Source organism: Balaenoptera ricei, chromosome 16 (genome assembly GCF_028023285.1).
Source record: "Balaenoptera ricei isolate mBalRic1 chromosome 16, mBalRic1.hap2, whole genome shotgun sequence".
NCBI lineage: Eukaryota > Metazoa > Chordata > Mammalia > Artiodactyla > Balaenopteridae > Balaenoptera > Balaenoptera ricei.
Genome location: NC_082654.1, coordinates 39,092,185 through 39,109,391, shown reverse-complemented (window position 1 = coordinate 39,109,391; position 17,207 = coordinate 39,092,185). Strand labels below are relative to the sequence as shown.

At 42.4% G+C, this 17,207-nt stretch overlaps 1 protein-coding gene across 6 annotated transcripts in view; it reads left to right on the top strand.

The window, feature by feature from the left end:
* The window catches only part of PAPSS2 (3'-phosphoadenosine 5'-phosphosulfate synthase 2), a 203,454-nt gene that overhangs the window by 111,158 nt on the left and 75,089 nt on the right, over positions 1-17,207 (top strand). The window contains exon 1 of one of the 6 annotated variants that reach the window (XM_059901013.1): positions 7,251-7,526. The exons of 4 other annotated variants lie outside the window; for them this stretch is intronic. Coding sequence is in view for 1 of the 2 variants with exons in the window: in XM_059901012.1 (XP_059756995.1) it covers positions 7,497-7,526 (30 nt within the window). In the remaining variant the exon portion in view is untranslated. Of the gene's footprint in view, positions 1-7,250; positions 7,527-17,207 lie in introns of those variants that run through there. One more of the 6 variants, XM_059901012.1, reaches the window with a different exon arrangement.

Genomic DNA, 17,207 nt, shown 5'->3' with positions numbered 1-17,207 from the left:
ATTACTTTACTGCATGTGTGAGATTCAAGAAGCCTAAATAGATAAGATACCATGTGCTAGAGAAGAAACTTGATCGTTGTATCAATTCTTCCCAAATTAATGCATAATTTATTTATTAACAATTCAATAGAAGCCCTATACAATTTTAGGGAAGCTTAATAAAATAATTTAGTAATTAGTCTGGAAGAACAAATGACCAAAAAGTTCCAAGTTATAATTTATAACTGATCTGCTTCTCATAGTGGCTCCCTGGTGGAGAATCATAAGGATTTATTACTCAACAATTGCAAGGGGACACCCCTGCCAGCTAACATTTTGCATAACGGAGGAAGCATCACACACCAATAGAAGAAAGGAAAGATTTTTCAATGAGTAATGTTAGAAAAAATGATATGGTGGGACAATATTTTCAAAATATTAACTGATTTTTATACCTAATATTCCCCTATCCTGGTTCCCTACCATTCACGCAAGACCATTCTGGGCTCAGGATGGAAAGTAGAAAATATAACTGGGGTTCTCTCCCGGTTTTAAAGCCTAAAGCCCTTAAGAAAAAGAAAGAGCTCTGAATAAACAAAGCATCTGGGAGGAAAGCACCAAGGTCTAATTAAAACCCCTCAACCAGAATTAGAACTAAGCGATCTTACGGAAGAATTCCCAGGATGGGATTCAGGAATGTGTGTTTTTATAAATGTAAATTTTGTGCACCGGTGGGCTAGATTAGTGGTTCCCTACCTGGCTGCAAAGTGGAATCACCCCCAGGGTTTAACATATTCAGAGCGGGGGCCCCATCCCAGAGATCTGTAGATTGAGAGGGAGAGAGGGAAGTCCAGGAACCTGAATTTTTTTTTTTTTTAAGCTTCCAATGTGATTTTAATGATTAGTCAGAGCTGAGAATTCCTGGTAAAGTCTATTTCCTTCCTTGTTAATCCTATAAGACATTTTATTCACTGTAGTGGGATGATTTTTAAGAATATTATCCAAGGTTATCTCCCCAACACACCTTTTTCTTCTCTTTCTACTTACTTTCAAAATTTCCTATAAAAATATTAAAACATACGGGTGAGTTGGAAGACCTATATTGAAGGCAATGATCTGCAGAACATGGTACCTAGATTAGCAGCATCAGCCTCATCTGGAAATTGGTTGGAAATGCAATCTATGCTAGACCGCCAGGGTGAGAAACTCTGGGCATGGGGGAGGGGTAGCAGTCTGTAATTTCACATAAGTAATCTTGATGCAGCCTCACTTTTGAGAACCACTGATTCGCTTAAAGTCAAACTTTGAAAACTTCTGATGCCTGGGACCCACCCCCAGATTTTGATTTAATGAGTCAGGTGTGTGGTGTCCTCAGATGGTTATAATACACAGTGAAGTTTGAGAGCCCTTGGGGCTTCAAAAGAACTTCCCCCTGTTCAGAGCGGAATTTTCTTTCTAAACTAAAAGTGAAGAAAAGAAAAACAAGTGTATGTAGGGGCTGGATTTAATGAAGAAAAGACAGTGTACACAAGAATAGGGGGATTTCAAGGTTCAAGCCTAAGTTTGTTTCAGCAGTGCATATTAATAATTTGGGCCAATATTTATGATTTTATTATAATGGGACCGTTGCCCCATTTATCTTTAGGAGCCTAAGATTACCCCTATGATTATAGTTGTATTTTTAGTATTTGATGATTAAAAATATTATATGAAGGTCAGGAAATGAATTTGATAACATTGTGCGTTTCATTCTTTACTGCAGCACTTAAATACATTTGAAAAATAGAAATATATATGTAGAGCTATTACGTTTTAAGAAAATGGTTAGCATCCATAAAAACTTTCTTATAATACTTTCAGGGTTATAAAACTTTCTTTATAAAACTTTCTTATAAAACTTCCTTATAATACTTTCAGCCTGAGGCTCATAAGTTGGTGACTGTAAAGGATTTTTATACTTTTATCTAAAAGAGATGGAAAGAGCAAGAGAGATTATATTGATTTTTTTACTGCTTATCTTCCTATGATGTGACTGCCCAAATTTATAATAAAACCCTTCCAGAAGGTTTGGGACCCACGAATAAATTATGTTCAACATATTATATTCCAATTCTTTGCAAATTAGCCATCCATTTATGACATCTATGATATTCCCTAATAATTATAATATTAATTTATTACATCACCATATTTCTCAGTTATGTTGAGAACACTTACCATGTAACCCCATATAAGTTGTTTCTAAATGAAACATTTCTGTTCTTCTACAATTATAGACAAATTTCCCAAATTATAACTCTAATTTCTTGGAATGTCATGTTTTGTGATATTTTCTCAATTTTAGGCCAAATATCATGATTTCCGTTTCTTTCTTCTTTTTTTTCCTTCTCTCTTTCCTTTATTCCTTCTCTTCTTCCTTCCTTAAAAATATTGTCTTAAAATCTACTAAGTTTAGTTGGAATTTTCTAATAATTTAAATTTAAGTTAAATATTTTGTTAATTAAATAGTTAATGGTTAAATAATTTAAGTTTAGTTGGATATTTTTCTAATAATTTAAAGGCTCTGAGTGACATAGATCAAGTTATCTTTCACCTTGCTAAACATCTTTAAAAAGAACCTGTTGAAGACTGAAAATGCAGCCAATTAATAGACTCAAGTAATTGATTTGCCTGCCATTAAACAAATGCAACTTGTTTCCACTGAGGTTTGTTGAATATTGGAGTGAATTTTCCTAAATACCCTAAATGTTTCTATTTTGCAAAATGTGTGCACATACTAATAAATGTACTTCTTTTTAAACTAATACAAAGAGTAGATAAAAAACTATGTACTGGATTCCACCCGAGAAATGGCAGAGGAGCGTTACTTCTGCCTGGAAGTGTGGGCTTTTCCTCTGGTTGCCTAAGTTCTGTGGGCGGCCTTTTGGTGATTGGGTCAGAGTTGTGCAATCTGGCTGTCAGCAGCTTGTCTCTGCTCTACCTGGGTCTTCAGTGGCAGGCTGAGGCACTTGAAGGAGGCACAGGGGATGGCGGGGTAGGAAGTGAATGCTTCATGCAGCTGGGAACATCAGTCCAGGCAGCCTGGACCATCAGTAGGGTGACAGATCACTCTCCTATCTAGCTTTCTGTTATCCTTGAAACGCAGGTTAAATTATCACCACCCATTGGAATCTCTTCGTAGTCATCACCTTTTTGTGTGTGTGTGTGTGTGTGTGTGTGTGTGTGTGTGCGTGCGCTTTCGTGTGCGTGCGCTTTCCCTATAACTTCGAATATCCCTTTATTCTGGCACTTAATCACATTCCCTTGGAATTGTTTGTGTACATATCCATCTCCTTCACCTCAGGACGGTGACTTCTCATCTTTGGACACAGCAAATGTCTCTATGACTAATGAGTAAATACAAGGCCAGCCACATGGCTAATGCACCCCGATGAGCATAAAGAGAACATGCAAAATCACGTCGCTGCCTGATTGTACATGGCACGTCCTCTATTACAGCCTTCAGCCTTCCCCCACTCTTCCGTTGTATCTCCTAAACTCAGCAATACAGATACTTGTAATTTTCTGAACATACCGTGTTATTTCATGCAGCTCTCTGCCTTTACATTTTTGAATTTACACATACCCTCACTTTGGGGAGGGGAAGGCTGGCAAAACCCTACCCTTCTTTCAAGTCTTAGTTTATGTATCATATTCCCCAAGAAAAAACCTGACATCTCTCTCCATTCTCCCTCCTTTCAAAGTTGAACTCTGTGCTCCCACAAAATCCTTCCTTTTAACTGACTGGCCAGTTTAATCCACGCTTTCCATTTCTTCTGGAAAAGATAATGACTGATGCCCACAGCACACTCAGTGTTCTTTGACAGTAGGACACACTGGAATGCCCACACACTTTAGCACCTCCACTGCCTGTGCTGGATGCTTACTGAGATCCGTTGTGTTTATTCCCAAACCTATTTATGCCACTTGTACCTATTACTGTAAGTTAGATGTGACTTAAGTGAATAGCATATGAGTGGGAAAAAAGAGTTGTGTTTTCCATGAGAATAGATGGATGCTTTGGAAAGACCCTTAATTTTTAACTCTATAAAATTTCAAACTGGAAATTGTTGAAGATGCCTTATGAAAGTGGTTTTTGGAACTCCCACCAGCGTACCCATACCACAAGAGAAGCCTTTAGCCCTACATCAAAGATTAGTGAAGTGCATGTGTTTTAGTCAAAATAAAATGTCTAAGGTATGCATGTATCATTTTTACCTGTCCCAGTAATATATTGTAATGTACTTGGGTGGGGTTGGGAGGAAGAGACTGTCTCCTTCACTAGATTGTTTCTTGAAGGCAGGGACCATGTCTTGCTTGTCTTGGTAGTACCTGTGCCTGAGAATGGGAAGAATATTTGAATCCTAGAGGACTTTCTCTAAGGACTTCTTGACCCAAAGGAACTGCTGCACTTATTTCTGTACACGGGGTTTCAACAATTAGGTCCCTTTAATGCATTACAGCCACTAGGGGGCAATGCAACTGCATTCCTTTGGAACGGCCAATCCAGGGAAGATGGCTCCAAGCTAGATCCCCTAAAATGTGATGAGCCTCCCTAAAGTGTATTGGGGAACCTGCGGCATAAACATCTCACCAACACCGTCATTCTTTGTATATGTTTCCCTGTTTATTTGGGGAAGCTGACTCCATTTTTTCTAAACAATGAAAGGACCAAGTAGTAATCACCACCTCATTAAGTTAGTTATTACAGCTGAGCCAATTCCTGGAAGGAAGAAGACAAAAGAAAAACAGGAAGAAAATTTTGAAACCCTCATGCAAATGTTGCGAGTAGTATCAAGGATTGTAAATTGGTACAGTGCAGGCCACAGTGTCTTACAGTGCAGTCTCAGAGGAAACACTACTGAGAAAGTTATGGAGAGTGTGTCCAGATGACTGAACAGATCTCAACCCTTCCTTCCTTCCCCTAAATGAGTCTCCTCCCAGTTCTGATGTGCTAGATTCATAGACTTCAAAAATTAAGCTGCTAGTTGCTCATATCTTTTCAGAAGGAATGTCCTCTCCTAGGAGTAAGAGGGTAGTGAGAGGAAAAAGAATTCCAAACATCACCTTTAAAAGAAAGACCCTGGGAAAATAAAAAAGAAAGATTATTTTACTTTTCAGTGAGCTGCCATGCTGAATTACAACTAAACTGATGATCTGTGAAGTTAAGGGATCTTAAACATCGCAGTTTGAGTCCAAGGGAGCTGAGGCCTCCTATTTCACACCTCTTTGGAAGTAATGAAAGAATATCTGTTCCAAAGTACTCTGTTTGAGAATTAATTAAATCTAAAACAAGATAAACAGTCCAGTTTGCAATTATCATGGGGGTTTTGAAGTAGTTGAACTAGAGGCTGAGTGATTCATTGCATCTGGGGAGCTGACTGACCTGGGTTTGAGTCTCAGCACCGCCCCTAACTAGTGAGGAGGGTCAGATTACCTCCCCTCTCTCAGCACCAGTTTTGTATTGGCCATCTGTGAAATACAGGGAGAGGGAAACTGGACAAACGATCCCAAAACCTCCCCCAGGTCTAAACAGTCATATATTTCTTTTCCAGGAAGTTGCCCTTATGGATTTGCCCTTAACGTCCTTCTGTTTCAGCTTTTAAAGAGGCAATATGAAAAAAACCAATCATGCAAATTGCTATTTCTCCATCAACACTTAATTTACCTTTTCTTTTAGGGCAGGATCTGGCAGCGTTCAAAATATGGTTGGAACTGATACCGGTGAATTTTTCCAATAAAATTAGAATGGGATGTTACTGTTTAAACCCCCAAAATTCAAAACATGCTAGTTTGTGTGCAGAACAGAAGCTTAAACCCAGCATTTGCCCTCTAGCTGCTCATATCTGAAGGGAGTGGTGGCAGCTTGCTCCAAATGAGTAAGAAAATAAATATACTGATATTTCAAGACTGGACAAACATGCAGGCTGCCTTTTAAGTTTCTGACTCCTGATTTATTTATTTTTTTCCCACCTTCCCATGGAGAAAGGCAATCAATGAATGAATATTCAGATCTTTAGTGTCTGTCTGGAAAGCTGGCAGTCTTCCAGAAATACAATTAGATATGAAAGAAAAGTTCCAATCCTCACCTCCTTAGGCTATCACTTCAGCCTTTTCACAGAAGGAAGACCAAAGTTGGAATGGGCAGTGTGGCCCTTGGGCATCTTCATGGTTCTTTTGTCAGTACTATCCTATCGATCTGTTTGTCACACTGTGCAAGGAATTAAGGTACAGAGGGGTGTGAGGCCTTGTGACTGCCCTCAAGGTGCTGTCACTAACCAGAGCTTCTCCTTCCTTACTTTTGCTTGTCCCAGACATTTGAGTTAAAAGAGTTGCCCTCTGATAAAACCTTGGAGCCCTAAGGTGTAGTCCATAAGCCTTGTCAACTTGTGCCTCCTCTTACTTTTTCGCCTCAGGGCCCATCCTGGTTGCTGAACACACGGAAGTACTATAGGAATGCTTTGGGGGAAGGACTGAAACAAGTGGCGGGGCTACTACTGACCATTTTCCCGGGCTGGCCTTGCTTACTCAACTTTGTGAGTAGGAGCAGAGCCTCAGCTGGCCCATCTGTAACAGGAGGAAAATATTGTGAGCTCCAAAGGAGTGAATGCATGTAAACCCCTTAGTCCCATGAATGGCGCATAAGGTGCAGGCAGGCGCTACGCCTCCTGATTTCTTCTTCTTCTTCTTCTTCATCATCATCATCAACATAATCATCATCGATGCTGATGCTGGTGTAGAAAGCTTGGACTGTGGAGGCTGACAGCCTGGGTTTGAATCCCCTCACTTGGAAGATAATCTTGAGAAAGTCTGAAAGCCTCAACTGCTTCATGGGAGAAAGTAGGACTCGATGCCTGGGTCAGGGGGCGCAGGAGGCTTAAGGCAAAGGTCAGCGGAGTGCAGAGGGAGGACCAAAAAATGTTAACCGTTGCTGTTATTACTGCATATGAAGACAAGCTGGGCATCGGTGCCCACTAAGGACCATGCCGACAAGCCTGGCGGTTTCAAGCAGGTCCCAGAGGCAGGAAGCCTTCCTTGGAGAGGCGGGGGGGTGGGAGGTGGTGGAAGCTCAGGCAGCCACCGGGAGTGGGAACGCAGAGAGCGAACTTAACCTCCGACTGCACGCGGGGCGTGTCCGTCCGAGCCCCCGGCTGCAAGGTCCTGCCTCCGACCCGGGCTAGCGGAGCCGCTCCCGGGCGTAGGGGGCCGGGCCCGGGACCCCGCCCAAGAGGCGGCCGGGTCCCCTGGGTTGGGCGCTGCTGGCGGAGCCGACGGGGCGGAGAGGAGCACGGCGGGAGGAGGAGTAGGAGGAGGGGGCTGGTCAAGGGAAGTGCGACGTGTCTGTGGAGCCTTTTTATACCTCCTTCTCGGGAGTCCGGCAGTAGCCACTGCCGCCGCCACCGAGCGTCCTAGCGCTTCCGCTCCCAGGAGCTGGGCTCCGAGTTCCAGCGCGCCGGGCACCGTCGCAGCCAGCCAGCATGTCGTCCGGGGTCAAGAAACAGAAGACGGTAGGCTTCGAGTCTCCTGCCTTCCTCCTCCGCTCCAACCCCGGGACGCTCGGAGGCGAGCAGCCCCGGCGCCGAGGCTGGGGCGCGGGGAGGAGGAAGAGGAGGAGGAGGGAAGCAGGAGGGCGAGGCTCGGCCGGGACTCCCGGGAGAGCCCTTGCCGGGCAGTCCCTTCCCGCCCCGCGCCTCTGGGAACCTGCGCCCCGTGGGGTCGTCACGGCCGGGACAGACCTCCGGAGCTGGCAGAGTGGGTCCCAGTTAAGAGAAAGGACCAGAGATGGGAAATTTCCTTAATTCTCCAAGAGCTTTTCCAGACCCATCTTTTCTTCTGAATGAGCTCCGCGCGGGTCCAGCGGGTGGTGGGCTGAGGGAACTCGGTCCTGCCAGGTTTGGTCGCGGGGCACACGTCAGTGACAGTCATTGGGGTTTTGTCCACGGAAACTCCTTGGATTGGACTTTCATGACGGACATTCATAAAGGAAACTACGACCATCTAGACGTAAGGGAGGAAATTGCATTTCTACACTGGCAGGACTCTAGCTTGATTCAGCTCCCTGTTGGAATCGGGTGGCACCTCAAGTTCAGTCATGGGGGGCCCCTCAGCTTGGTGGAGTGAGATGAGGGGACTGCTTTGAGGAGGCTCAATTTTATCCAGAATTAATCTGGGCCATCCCCATTGTGGGAAATAGAGGGTTCCTCGAAAAGTTCCTTTCCCACTTAGTGATAGGGGCTCCTATAAATTTTGCATCCTTAAACATGGTAACAGTGATCATAGACTCTTAGAGTCGGAAACAGCCTTGTAGCCAGCATTTGGGCCACACCAGGGGTGGTCTGCAAGCCTTGTTCAGATCCCAGCCAGCAGTCTGACTGCTGAGCACTCACCTTTTCACTACCACACTACAAGCCTCAGATGATTATGGTGGTTAGGGAATGGGCTGACCTCTCTCAGTTAGACTTGCGCTTGGCACATAGTAGGTGATCAATAAATAAATGTTTATTACTATTATTATATAATACTTATTACTGAAATATCTTTGAGGTGTATTTGTGACAGGCGGCGGAAGAGGTGAAAAAAACATGAATGGGGGAAGGGGAGTGGAGGGGCCATGCAGGGGCTAGAAGTGTGGACTTCAGCAACAAGGGGAAGGGAATGGGGGCTCTGTGGTTTCAGGGAACCACACTGGACCCGCAGGAAGATTCAGGGGGAAGGCGGCATCAACTTGAGAAGGCAGAATGGTCGGGGTCCAGTTGCCTTTTATAGGAGCGATTTTAAAGTGGAGAGACTCTCAGTATTATATTTGAAAATATTGTTAAGTGCAAATCACTTATGTTTTATTCCTATTTAATTTTATTAATTTCTGTAAAATCCTCAAGGGTATCTTCTAAATGACAACCTGCTGTGGCACTTAGTAGCCTTTTATATCAGTGAGGTTTTAATTCTTACCTCCTTGCTTGCATCAAGAATTCCTTCCCAATGGGGTTGCTTTGTCAAGCATTAGTAATGAAGGGACAGGTGGTCTTTCCCCTTCATGCCTCCAGTCAGCAAGAGCCTGTGAAGTGAAAGGTTTGAAAACAGGGGTTTTACACACTGATCGCGGCAACCGCACAGACAGAGAAAGTGAGAAATTTGAGGGCCGGAGGGTTTGCTTTTTGTGTTTACACATTTGGAACCTTCTATTTTTTGTTTGGAGGTGTGTGTGTGTGTGTGTGTGTGTGTGTGTGTGTGTGTTCTGCATAGGATGAAATTAACACCTGAAACAGCTAGCAGGACTTGTGAACTTTTATTTAGCCAACATGATTATAATCCAGGGCACCAGCACAAGTTCCCCAAAGGGGCGGATAGATACTATTGGGTAAAGCAAGTCAGCTGTAAATGCATATGAAATCTCTCAAGCTTTAAATGTTAACTCAAAATGTGTTTTGAAACTTTGCAAGCCAAAACAAAATCTGTCCACATGTGTGACCTCTGAACTAATCAATTATTTGAGAAGTGAGTCTTGCTGATCTAGGAAGGTTTCCTGGAAGTGAGGCTGGGCTGATCTTTTTAGGGACTCGCAGAAATCATTACATTATGTTCTCTATTGTCAACTGAGGATGGTCAATTCACACCCCAGATACTGCAGTAACTCCAAATATTTGTTGAGCCCCTACTGTGTGCCAGCCAGGATACTGGGGTGAATACATCTTTCCCGGGGTTTTTTTAGCCACACTCTCTGGATGAATATAGCCATTCAGTTCAGACCAGTGTTAGAGGAGTAGGTAGTTTTGGTTTAAATGTGAGAAGGTAGGATGATTTTCTCACAAGCTTGAGAAAAATAAGAAAGGAAAATTTCTTTTATAAGGGAAGGTAGCACATTCCTCCTGTGTTAGGCATCCTTACCATGGTAACCAAAGACAGCTACGTGTCACAGCCCTCCCTCCGACCCTTGATTTACTTCCAACTCTGGCCACCTCCCATCCCGTCGACACACTCATAGATCCCAGGAGAAGGAAGGAGGCAGACTGCAGCCAGAGGACTGGAAAGAAAGGCAAAGGCCTGGTCCTTTCTTCTTGCATCATGTCCTGGATTAGCATTTTTCAAGGCCCACAGACAATGTTATGTCCTGGAGACAACCAATCTAAAAAAGTCAACTGAGATACTAAAATATTTTCCAAAGGGTTAAACAAGCCAGTGTTTGGAAAGGAGTGAAGGGCTACTGAAAAGTTAAAGCTCTCCCTAAATGTAAGTGATTATCCACCTTTTTATTATTTTAAAAACTCTGTACAATATTCTGTTATTTTCCTGGAGGTAGCTACTTTTAAAACTATTTGAAGATGCTGTGTAAGGCAAGACATGAATTTCCAGATGAGCAACCGTTGGAAGGAAGGAAAAACAAGTGCTTCCCAGAGTCCTGGCCCTAAGCTGTGCTGTATTTCATTTCATCCTCACAGCAGGCTTCACCCCAGAAAACCGAGCCTCACCTCTAGGGGAGGAGAAATGCCAGGAGCAGGTCAGGATTTAAACTCAAGTTTGTCCAACTTTGAAGCCCCGGCTCCTGCTTCCTCTATTTCTCTGGCCCATAAATTTCCTCGTCTGTAATGACTTACCCCTTACACCTGTTGTGAGGAGTAAATAACTCCTAAAAACTGTCTTGCTCAGTTCTAGGCCCATATGCAGTTGCTACTGTTATTTATTACACCACACTCTCTTGGTTTGCCCAGCAAGCAGAAGAAAGCACAGGTCAGACCATTCCAAAGGCTCAGTAAACAACAACCATAAGAATATTTAATAAAAGCAAACAAATACAGAAGGATGGAGGTGATGATTTGAATTCTAATTGTAAAAAGCTGAATAGAAGACAAAGGTTGATAATTAGTGTGGATGTACCAGAGTAACCCAAATAATCAGCAAGATTTTGCCAACAACCTTGGCCAAGAAAGGCAATCTATATATAAGTAAATTTTAGACTAATTTTTCTTCACCCTTCCTGTGCCTTCAACTGTTTCCAGATCCATCTTAAAATTAATGTTGTCTGATTCATGCTGTTTTTCCATGATCATCTCTTTGCACTTTTACCTTAAAGATAAATATCATTAACTCTGAGTTTTTTATCTCTGAGATAGTTATCTTTATCTTTCAGCACTTTGTCTTCCTGTTAATGCATGTGGCTCTCTGGTTTGCTTAGGGGATAATTAGGCTGAACTCAAACATGGAACCTTTAGGGAATGAGAGTCTGAGAAAGGAATCAGTGATGTCAATTTCAGTCCTAGGAGATTACTGTTTATTTCAAAACCTGTCACTAAATAGTAATGGGCACTCATCTTTGTGTTTGGAAGTCTCTGGAAAACACAGAAACTAAAAGTAAATAAACATAAATATAATGGCATTTCAACTAACCTTTCATCCCTTAGGTGATTTGCTCATCTGACAGGTGAAATGGCACCTATCCCCAGCAACTTTGCATAGAGCCTGGCACTGAGTAGGTGCTCCATAAATACTTTTTGCGTAAAAGGCTGCAGAATTCATTAGTGAATGAATTTGTTTTTAGCATCTCTACTTTGCTTAGATTTCCCCCACTCCCCTCTTACCTGTCTGCTCTTGTGTGCTTGCTTATTTTTGCCTGGATATTCATCATTACCACTGAAAAATTACCTGTAGGGATTCTTTGAGGCTTAGGATGAATGGCCTTCCCCCTACCCCGCCAACCCCCTGGAGGATTTGCTTTTGTTTCTGCCAGGTGCCTGGTGGCACTACTAGTCTGGCACCACTTTGACCTAAACTTACCACTTAAAAATTTTTAGACCACCCAGGTGATGTGAATTGGAGCTGCAGTTTTGCACACAGGGACCAGCTGGTGAGTACAAGTCCTCATGGACTGCCCCCCTGTGCCTCCTTATGTACACTTTCCATGTCAAGGCCATTGTCCCTGCAGTTTTTTGGAGTGGGAAGTGGGTTAATTCTGGTTCACTCTTATTTTTAGGTGTTGACTCTTGGGAAACTCAGCTTAGTGTAGACAAAAGCCTTTGTATTCTCCCCACTTGGGTACGTTCTAGGCTTCGATTTCTGTTTCACCTCCCCTGTGAGGCTGTCAAAATCCGTGCATATCTGCCCCTATCAGGGCAAAAGTGCCTCCCTGCTTGCTTACCTCTTAGGTTCTTGCTTTCCTGCACATTTTGGCCTGGTAGTTCCTTACTACCTTCTCGGGTATTTGATGTTTCTAATTAGGTTATTGTATATTATAGCCTGCACTTTAAATTTGTTTTTATGAAGGATTGGACTGTATAACCTAGACCATCATTGCTGGAAGCAAAAAATCTCTGCCTTTTCTTGATTCCTGTGGATCATTAACCTTTCATATCATACCTTTCCCTTATTATACCTATAACATTCTTACAAAAGGAGTACATTAAGAACAAGTAAACTTAAGTCAGATTGCTAGTCAGAAATATTTATTTTAATCCCTTTTTCCCTACAGAGTGCTAAGGTCTGGGCTGGTGGGGGTGGGGGGAGGTGAGCAGTGCTCACCTTGTCTTGCGGCCTCTGCCTTACGGGCATCCGTAGAGATGTGCGTTGTCCTGTCTCATCCTAGTGTTGGTCCAGTTCAAGTGCATTCCTGTCTGAAGGCTCCTTCAGTGTCAGCACCTTTCCTTGCTTCTCCCATGCTCTCGTGGGTACACTGAGGTCACTGTGCTGCTCCAGCACAACTCGGGGGGAAATTCGGCTGGTCTGTCTAAGATCTTTGACGTTGCCCCCCTACTCCCAGAAGGGTGGGAACTGTGCTTCTGCTCTGGTGTGACCATGCTGGGACTCTGAGGGGCTCGAGGGGCTGCTGGAGTCTGTCCCTGCTTCCTCTCCCTTGGGATCTGTTGAGGATCAACAGCACACCCAGTGCCCCCTGCTTTCAGAGTCCCCAAAGCCATTTGGCTCCTCTCACCCCAAGCCCAGCACCAGGCCCAGAACACCACTCCCCTTCTCAGACTCCCACTGGCAGCTAAGCTCCCTTTGCTTCTAGTAAATATTAAACAGAACTTTTTCAGAAAGGTTAATTAACATTAACATTGGATTCGTGACAAATGTGGTCTTATTGATCCTCTTTCCTGCCTTTTGATCGCCAAATAATTTTTTTTCAGTTTAGAATAAGTTGGCACACAAGATGGAAATATTTTTTTTCTCTCTGCAAAAGAGCCGTTGTATTAAAACTTAAAATCTAACTTGCCTCTGATAACACATGGTGTGTAAAGTGACTTTCATCGGTTGGCTGGTGTGACTTCCTTTAAAATCTAATCAGCAGCTCTTTCTGTATTTCACATTTACTCCTGAAGCTGATTTTGCTATTACTGGTATTGTGAAAACATGTGTGCAGCATAAACATGGCAAGCTCAATCTAATATCTGTCTAGCACCAAATATTAAATTTTGGCAAAAAAAAAATGTGACCTGTTATCAAGCTTTTCTAAAACAGTTACATAAATACATCAAATGCTACATCATTAAAAGTGATCATTTCTATGCTAGGTTAATATTTGCTTTAAATATCTAGTTAACATCGTTATATGGTTTGTTATAAAAATATGGATTTTTATCCACCAAGCATCTATGTCCAGTCTAATATTACCATTACTTTTTTTTCCTTTTTAAAGCGTGCTGAGTGTGGGCTTGAAAAATTATTTGCAGACTTTGCTTGGAGACTTAAACCACCTACAGTGTAGTCTGAGATTTTATCCCCATTACTTCATTCATCTATACCCTCCCCAATCATTTATTTGTGGATTATTCATGCTTTCTCAACTTTTAGCAAAATAGGCAACTAAGATGTTGGTGATGATTTTTATTTTTATATATTTCCTACTGTTAAAAACCTGAATTAACTTTTTCGTCCTCTGCTGTGATTCCATTGTATATTATTTTGTTTTCCTTTAAGAGCTCTAAAAACTTTTCCTTTTTTAGTTCGTGTCAGATCCTCACTTACGTATTTGTTCACTTCATTCTCTCAACAAATATTTTTTGAATGACCCAACCAGGACCTTTCGTTTCCATAGTTTACTAGAGCTACCAAACCCTTATATTCTTGTTTTTTTTAAATTTACTTATTTATTTATGTTTGGCTGCATTGGGTCTTCGTTGCTGCGCGCGGGCTTTCTCTAGTTGCGGTGAGCGGGGGCTACTCTTCGTTGCAGTGCGCGGGCTTCTCATTGTGGTGGCTTCTCTTGTTGTGGAGCATGGGCTCTAGGCACGCGGGCTTCAGTAGTTGTGGCACGCGGGCTCAGTAGCTGTGGCACGCGGGCTCTAGAGTGCAGGCTCAGTAGTTGTGGCGCACAGGCTTAGTTGCTCTGCGGCATGTGGGATCTTCCCAGACCAGGGCTCGAACCCATGTCCCCTGCATTGGCAGGCGGATTCTTAACCACTGCGCCACCAGGGAAGTCCCCAGCCTTATGTTCTTTAATTATAGTTTTTTAGGCCATTCAAACACTGTCTTTAAACTATTCAGAACATAGCGTTTACTGTTTCTAACTGCAACACCCCACCCACAACTTGTATATTCTTTCAACCTTCTGCCCAGTCAGTATTACAGTGGCCTTGGGCCAAAAGCAATAAAATTTCCAACTGATTTTTCATACATTTTTTAAAATCCCTTTTTTTTTCTCCTAAATTAGAAATTTAAATTATTTACTTTTTATTCAGGCTGTTCCTACTTTAAAAATGTATTTTTTGAAGAACCCTAGCACTTTACTTCTGGAAGGAAAATTAAGAACGCATGTTCAAGCCGTTCAAGTTGTTACACAGTATTTCAGAGCTTTGCTAAGGCCCACGACCATCTTCCTGGCCAGCTGGTTGGTGATAACCACCACTGAGCTGGAACTCTGAGCACCTAACTACAGGCCTAGCACTTTTCTTTTTATTGTGTGCCCTTTGAAAGAGGCCCTACCCATTATCTATAGCTTTGTTTTTTCTTTTACATACTGGGAAATAGTTTCCATAAATTAAAAAAAAAACACAACATTCCCAAGTTGGTTATCAGAGAGTCACAGTTACACTTTTTTTTTTTATAAATTTATTTATTTATTTATTTTTGGCTGTGCTGGGTCTTCATTGCTGTGCGCAGGCTTTCTCTAGTTGCGGCGAGTGGGGGCTACTCTTCGTTGCGGTGCGCGGGCTCCTCATTGTCATGGCTTCTCTTGTTGCGGAGCACGGGCTCCAGGCGCGCAGGCTTCAGTAGTTGTGGCACGTGGGCTCAGTAGTTGTGGCTCGCAGGCTCTAGAGCTCAGGCTCAGTAGTTGTGGCGCACGGGTTTAGCTGCTCCGCGGCATGTGGGATCTTCCCAGGCCAGGGCTCGCACCCGTGTCCACTGCATTGGCAGGCGGATTCTTAACCACTGCGCTACCAGGGAAGCCCCACAGTTACACTTCGATTTAGCTTTAGCATCTTGTTTTGGTATTCTGGAGATAGAAAACACGCACCGGAGAGCAGTGTTTGAAAAATGTAACTTTACCATTTTGAAATATTTTTCATGGGCCAGTCTGTTTCTCTTCAGAAAATTCAACTCATACCCCACCCCCAAACTCCCCAACCTCACATACTCTTCCTTAAACCTTCTCAAACAGTTTGTTTTATCAAAAACAAGAAAAAAGATAATAATGATTGCATAGTGTGCAATACAGATAAAACTATATTTGGCAAAAGTTGGGGCAAGTTCAGTTACACATTAAGGTCTCAGTTCTTGTTGTAGTTCTCGGAATTTCCATTTTTATCTCTAAATCCATTCATTTTCATTGTTTCCTAAGTTCATGAAGTACCATGAAGTCGATCACAATAATTGTGTGGTCCTGCCAACTAAATCTACCTAATTGCTGAGTTCCAATAGAGTCTTTTCCTGAATTATATGAATAAGTACAGCTCTTGGGCCATTGTGTCATTAATACAACAATGTTTTGAGTAGTTACTAAAAAATAAAATTAAAAAATTTGCATTCATCTACTGTGTTTAGCCATTTGACTAAGAAGAGATCTAATAAAACATAGAGATTACAATTCCGACTATGGGATTCGCATATTTATCAGGAGTTTCGATTTTTAGAGCTTGTTTTGTTAGAAAATTCCCACTCTGTTGTGACTTGTTTACCATCTGCATTGAGAACTTCTGATGTGGCAGGCACTGTTTCCAGAGCCTGCCTGTGCATTAACTCATTTAGTCCTCACCATCTCCTGAAGCAAGTTTGTGAACAAATAGTCAGGAGGGAACTCATTTAACTGAAGTAAATCTTTAGAGAGTTCCCCACAGGAGAAGCTAAAATCTTATTAGCTCCTCTGTAGTTAATAAGTTGTTTATTTCATGGAGGGAATGAGACAAACGCCAAGTAGCAAACACAGCAGGATTGGGCAACTAGTAATATATTACTGCTTCATTTGTAAAATATTTTGGCAGCTGCCTACTGCTGATATCTCAAGATAATAATAAAGAATTCTATTGAGACATTCCCTAGCACTTTTGTATAAAGAGTAAGTGGCATACACTTGCAAATGCACGTTACCCTTGCCATCACACACGTTTCTTTCTTTATGGTGACATAAAGTGAATAATTGGAAAATAAATTTTCTTTGTGCTCAGACTCAACAAGTAGGGGTAATAGTTTTTATTGCCTAGTTTTACCACTAGGTCAGTATTCAACAAATGTGAACAGAATGATTTGTTTCCACTAAAGCTGCTAATACTTGAGACAAGTTGTAACAGTGATTTGTCAATGAGAAAAGGAAACCAGGCCACCCATGTGTTTTTCACAAAATAAAAATTTGACCTACCTGGAAGCCAAGGCTTAAGGATGTTGGCAACCAGATAATGCTTCCATTTCACTGGGGACCAATGAGGAGTGCCTGGAAATTGTGAGATCCTAAATGGCGCTTTCCATGACGTTTGGAAGAAACATTTGGGGATTTTGTCTCATTCTGTCATCATAGGTCGGGAAAGTCTAAGTTTTCAGCAATCCTTGGCCATAGCCTCATTGACAGCCACTAGGAAGACCTGGATTCTGATTCCCAGGAGACCACTGTGTAAAAGGCCAGAGCCCACGCTCAAGGGGAGAAGAGCGGCGTTGGCTGCGTGTAATTGTAGGGCCTGAGATCGAAGTCCTTTCATAGAGAGGTTACCTTATTTAAATGAAGGGAGTAGTAGTGACAGTAGAGAAATTAAATCACAGAATCCATGCTTTCA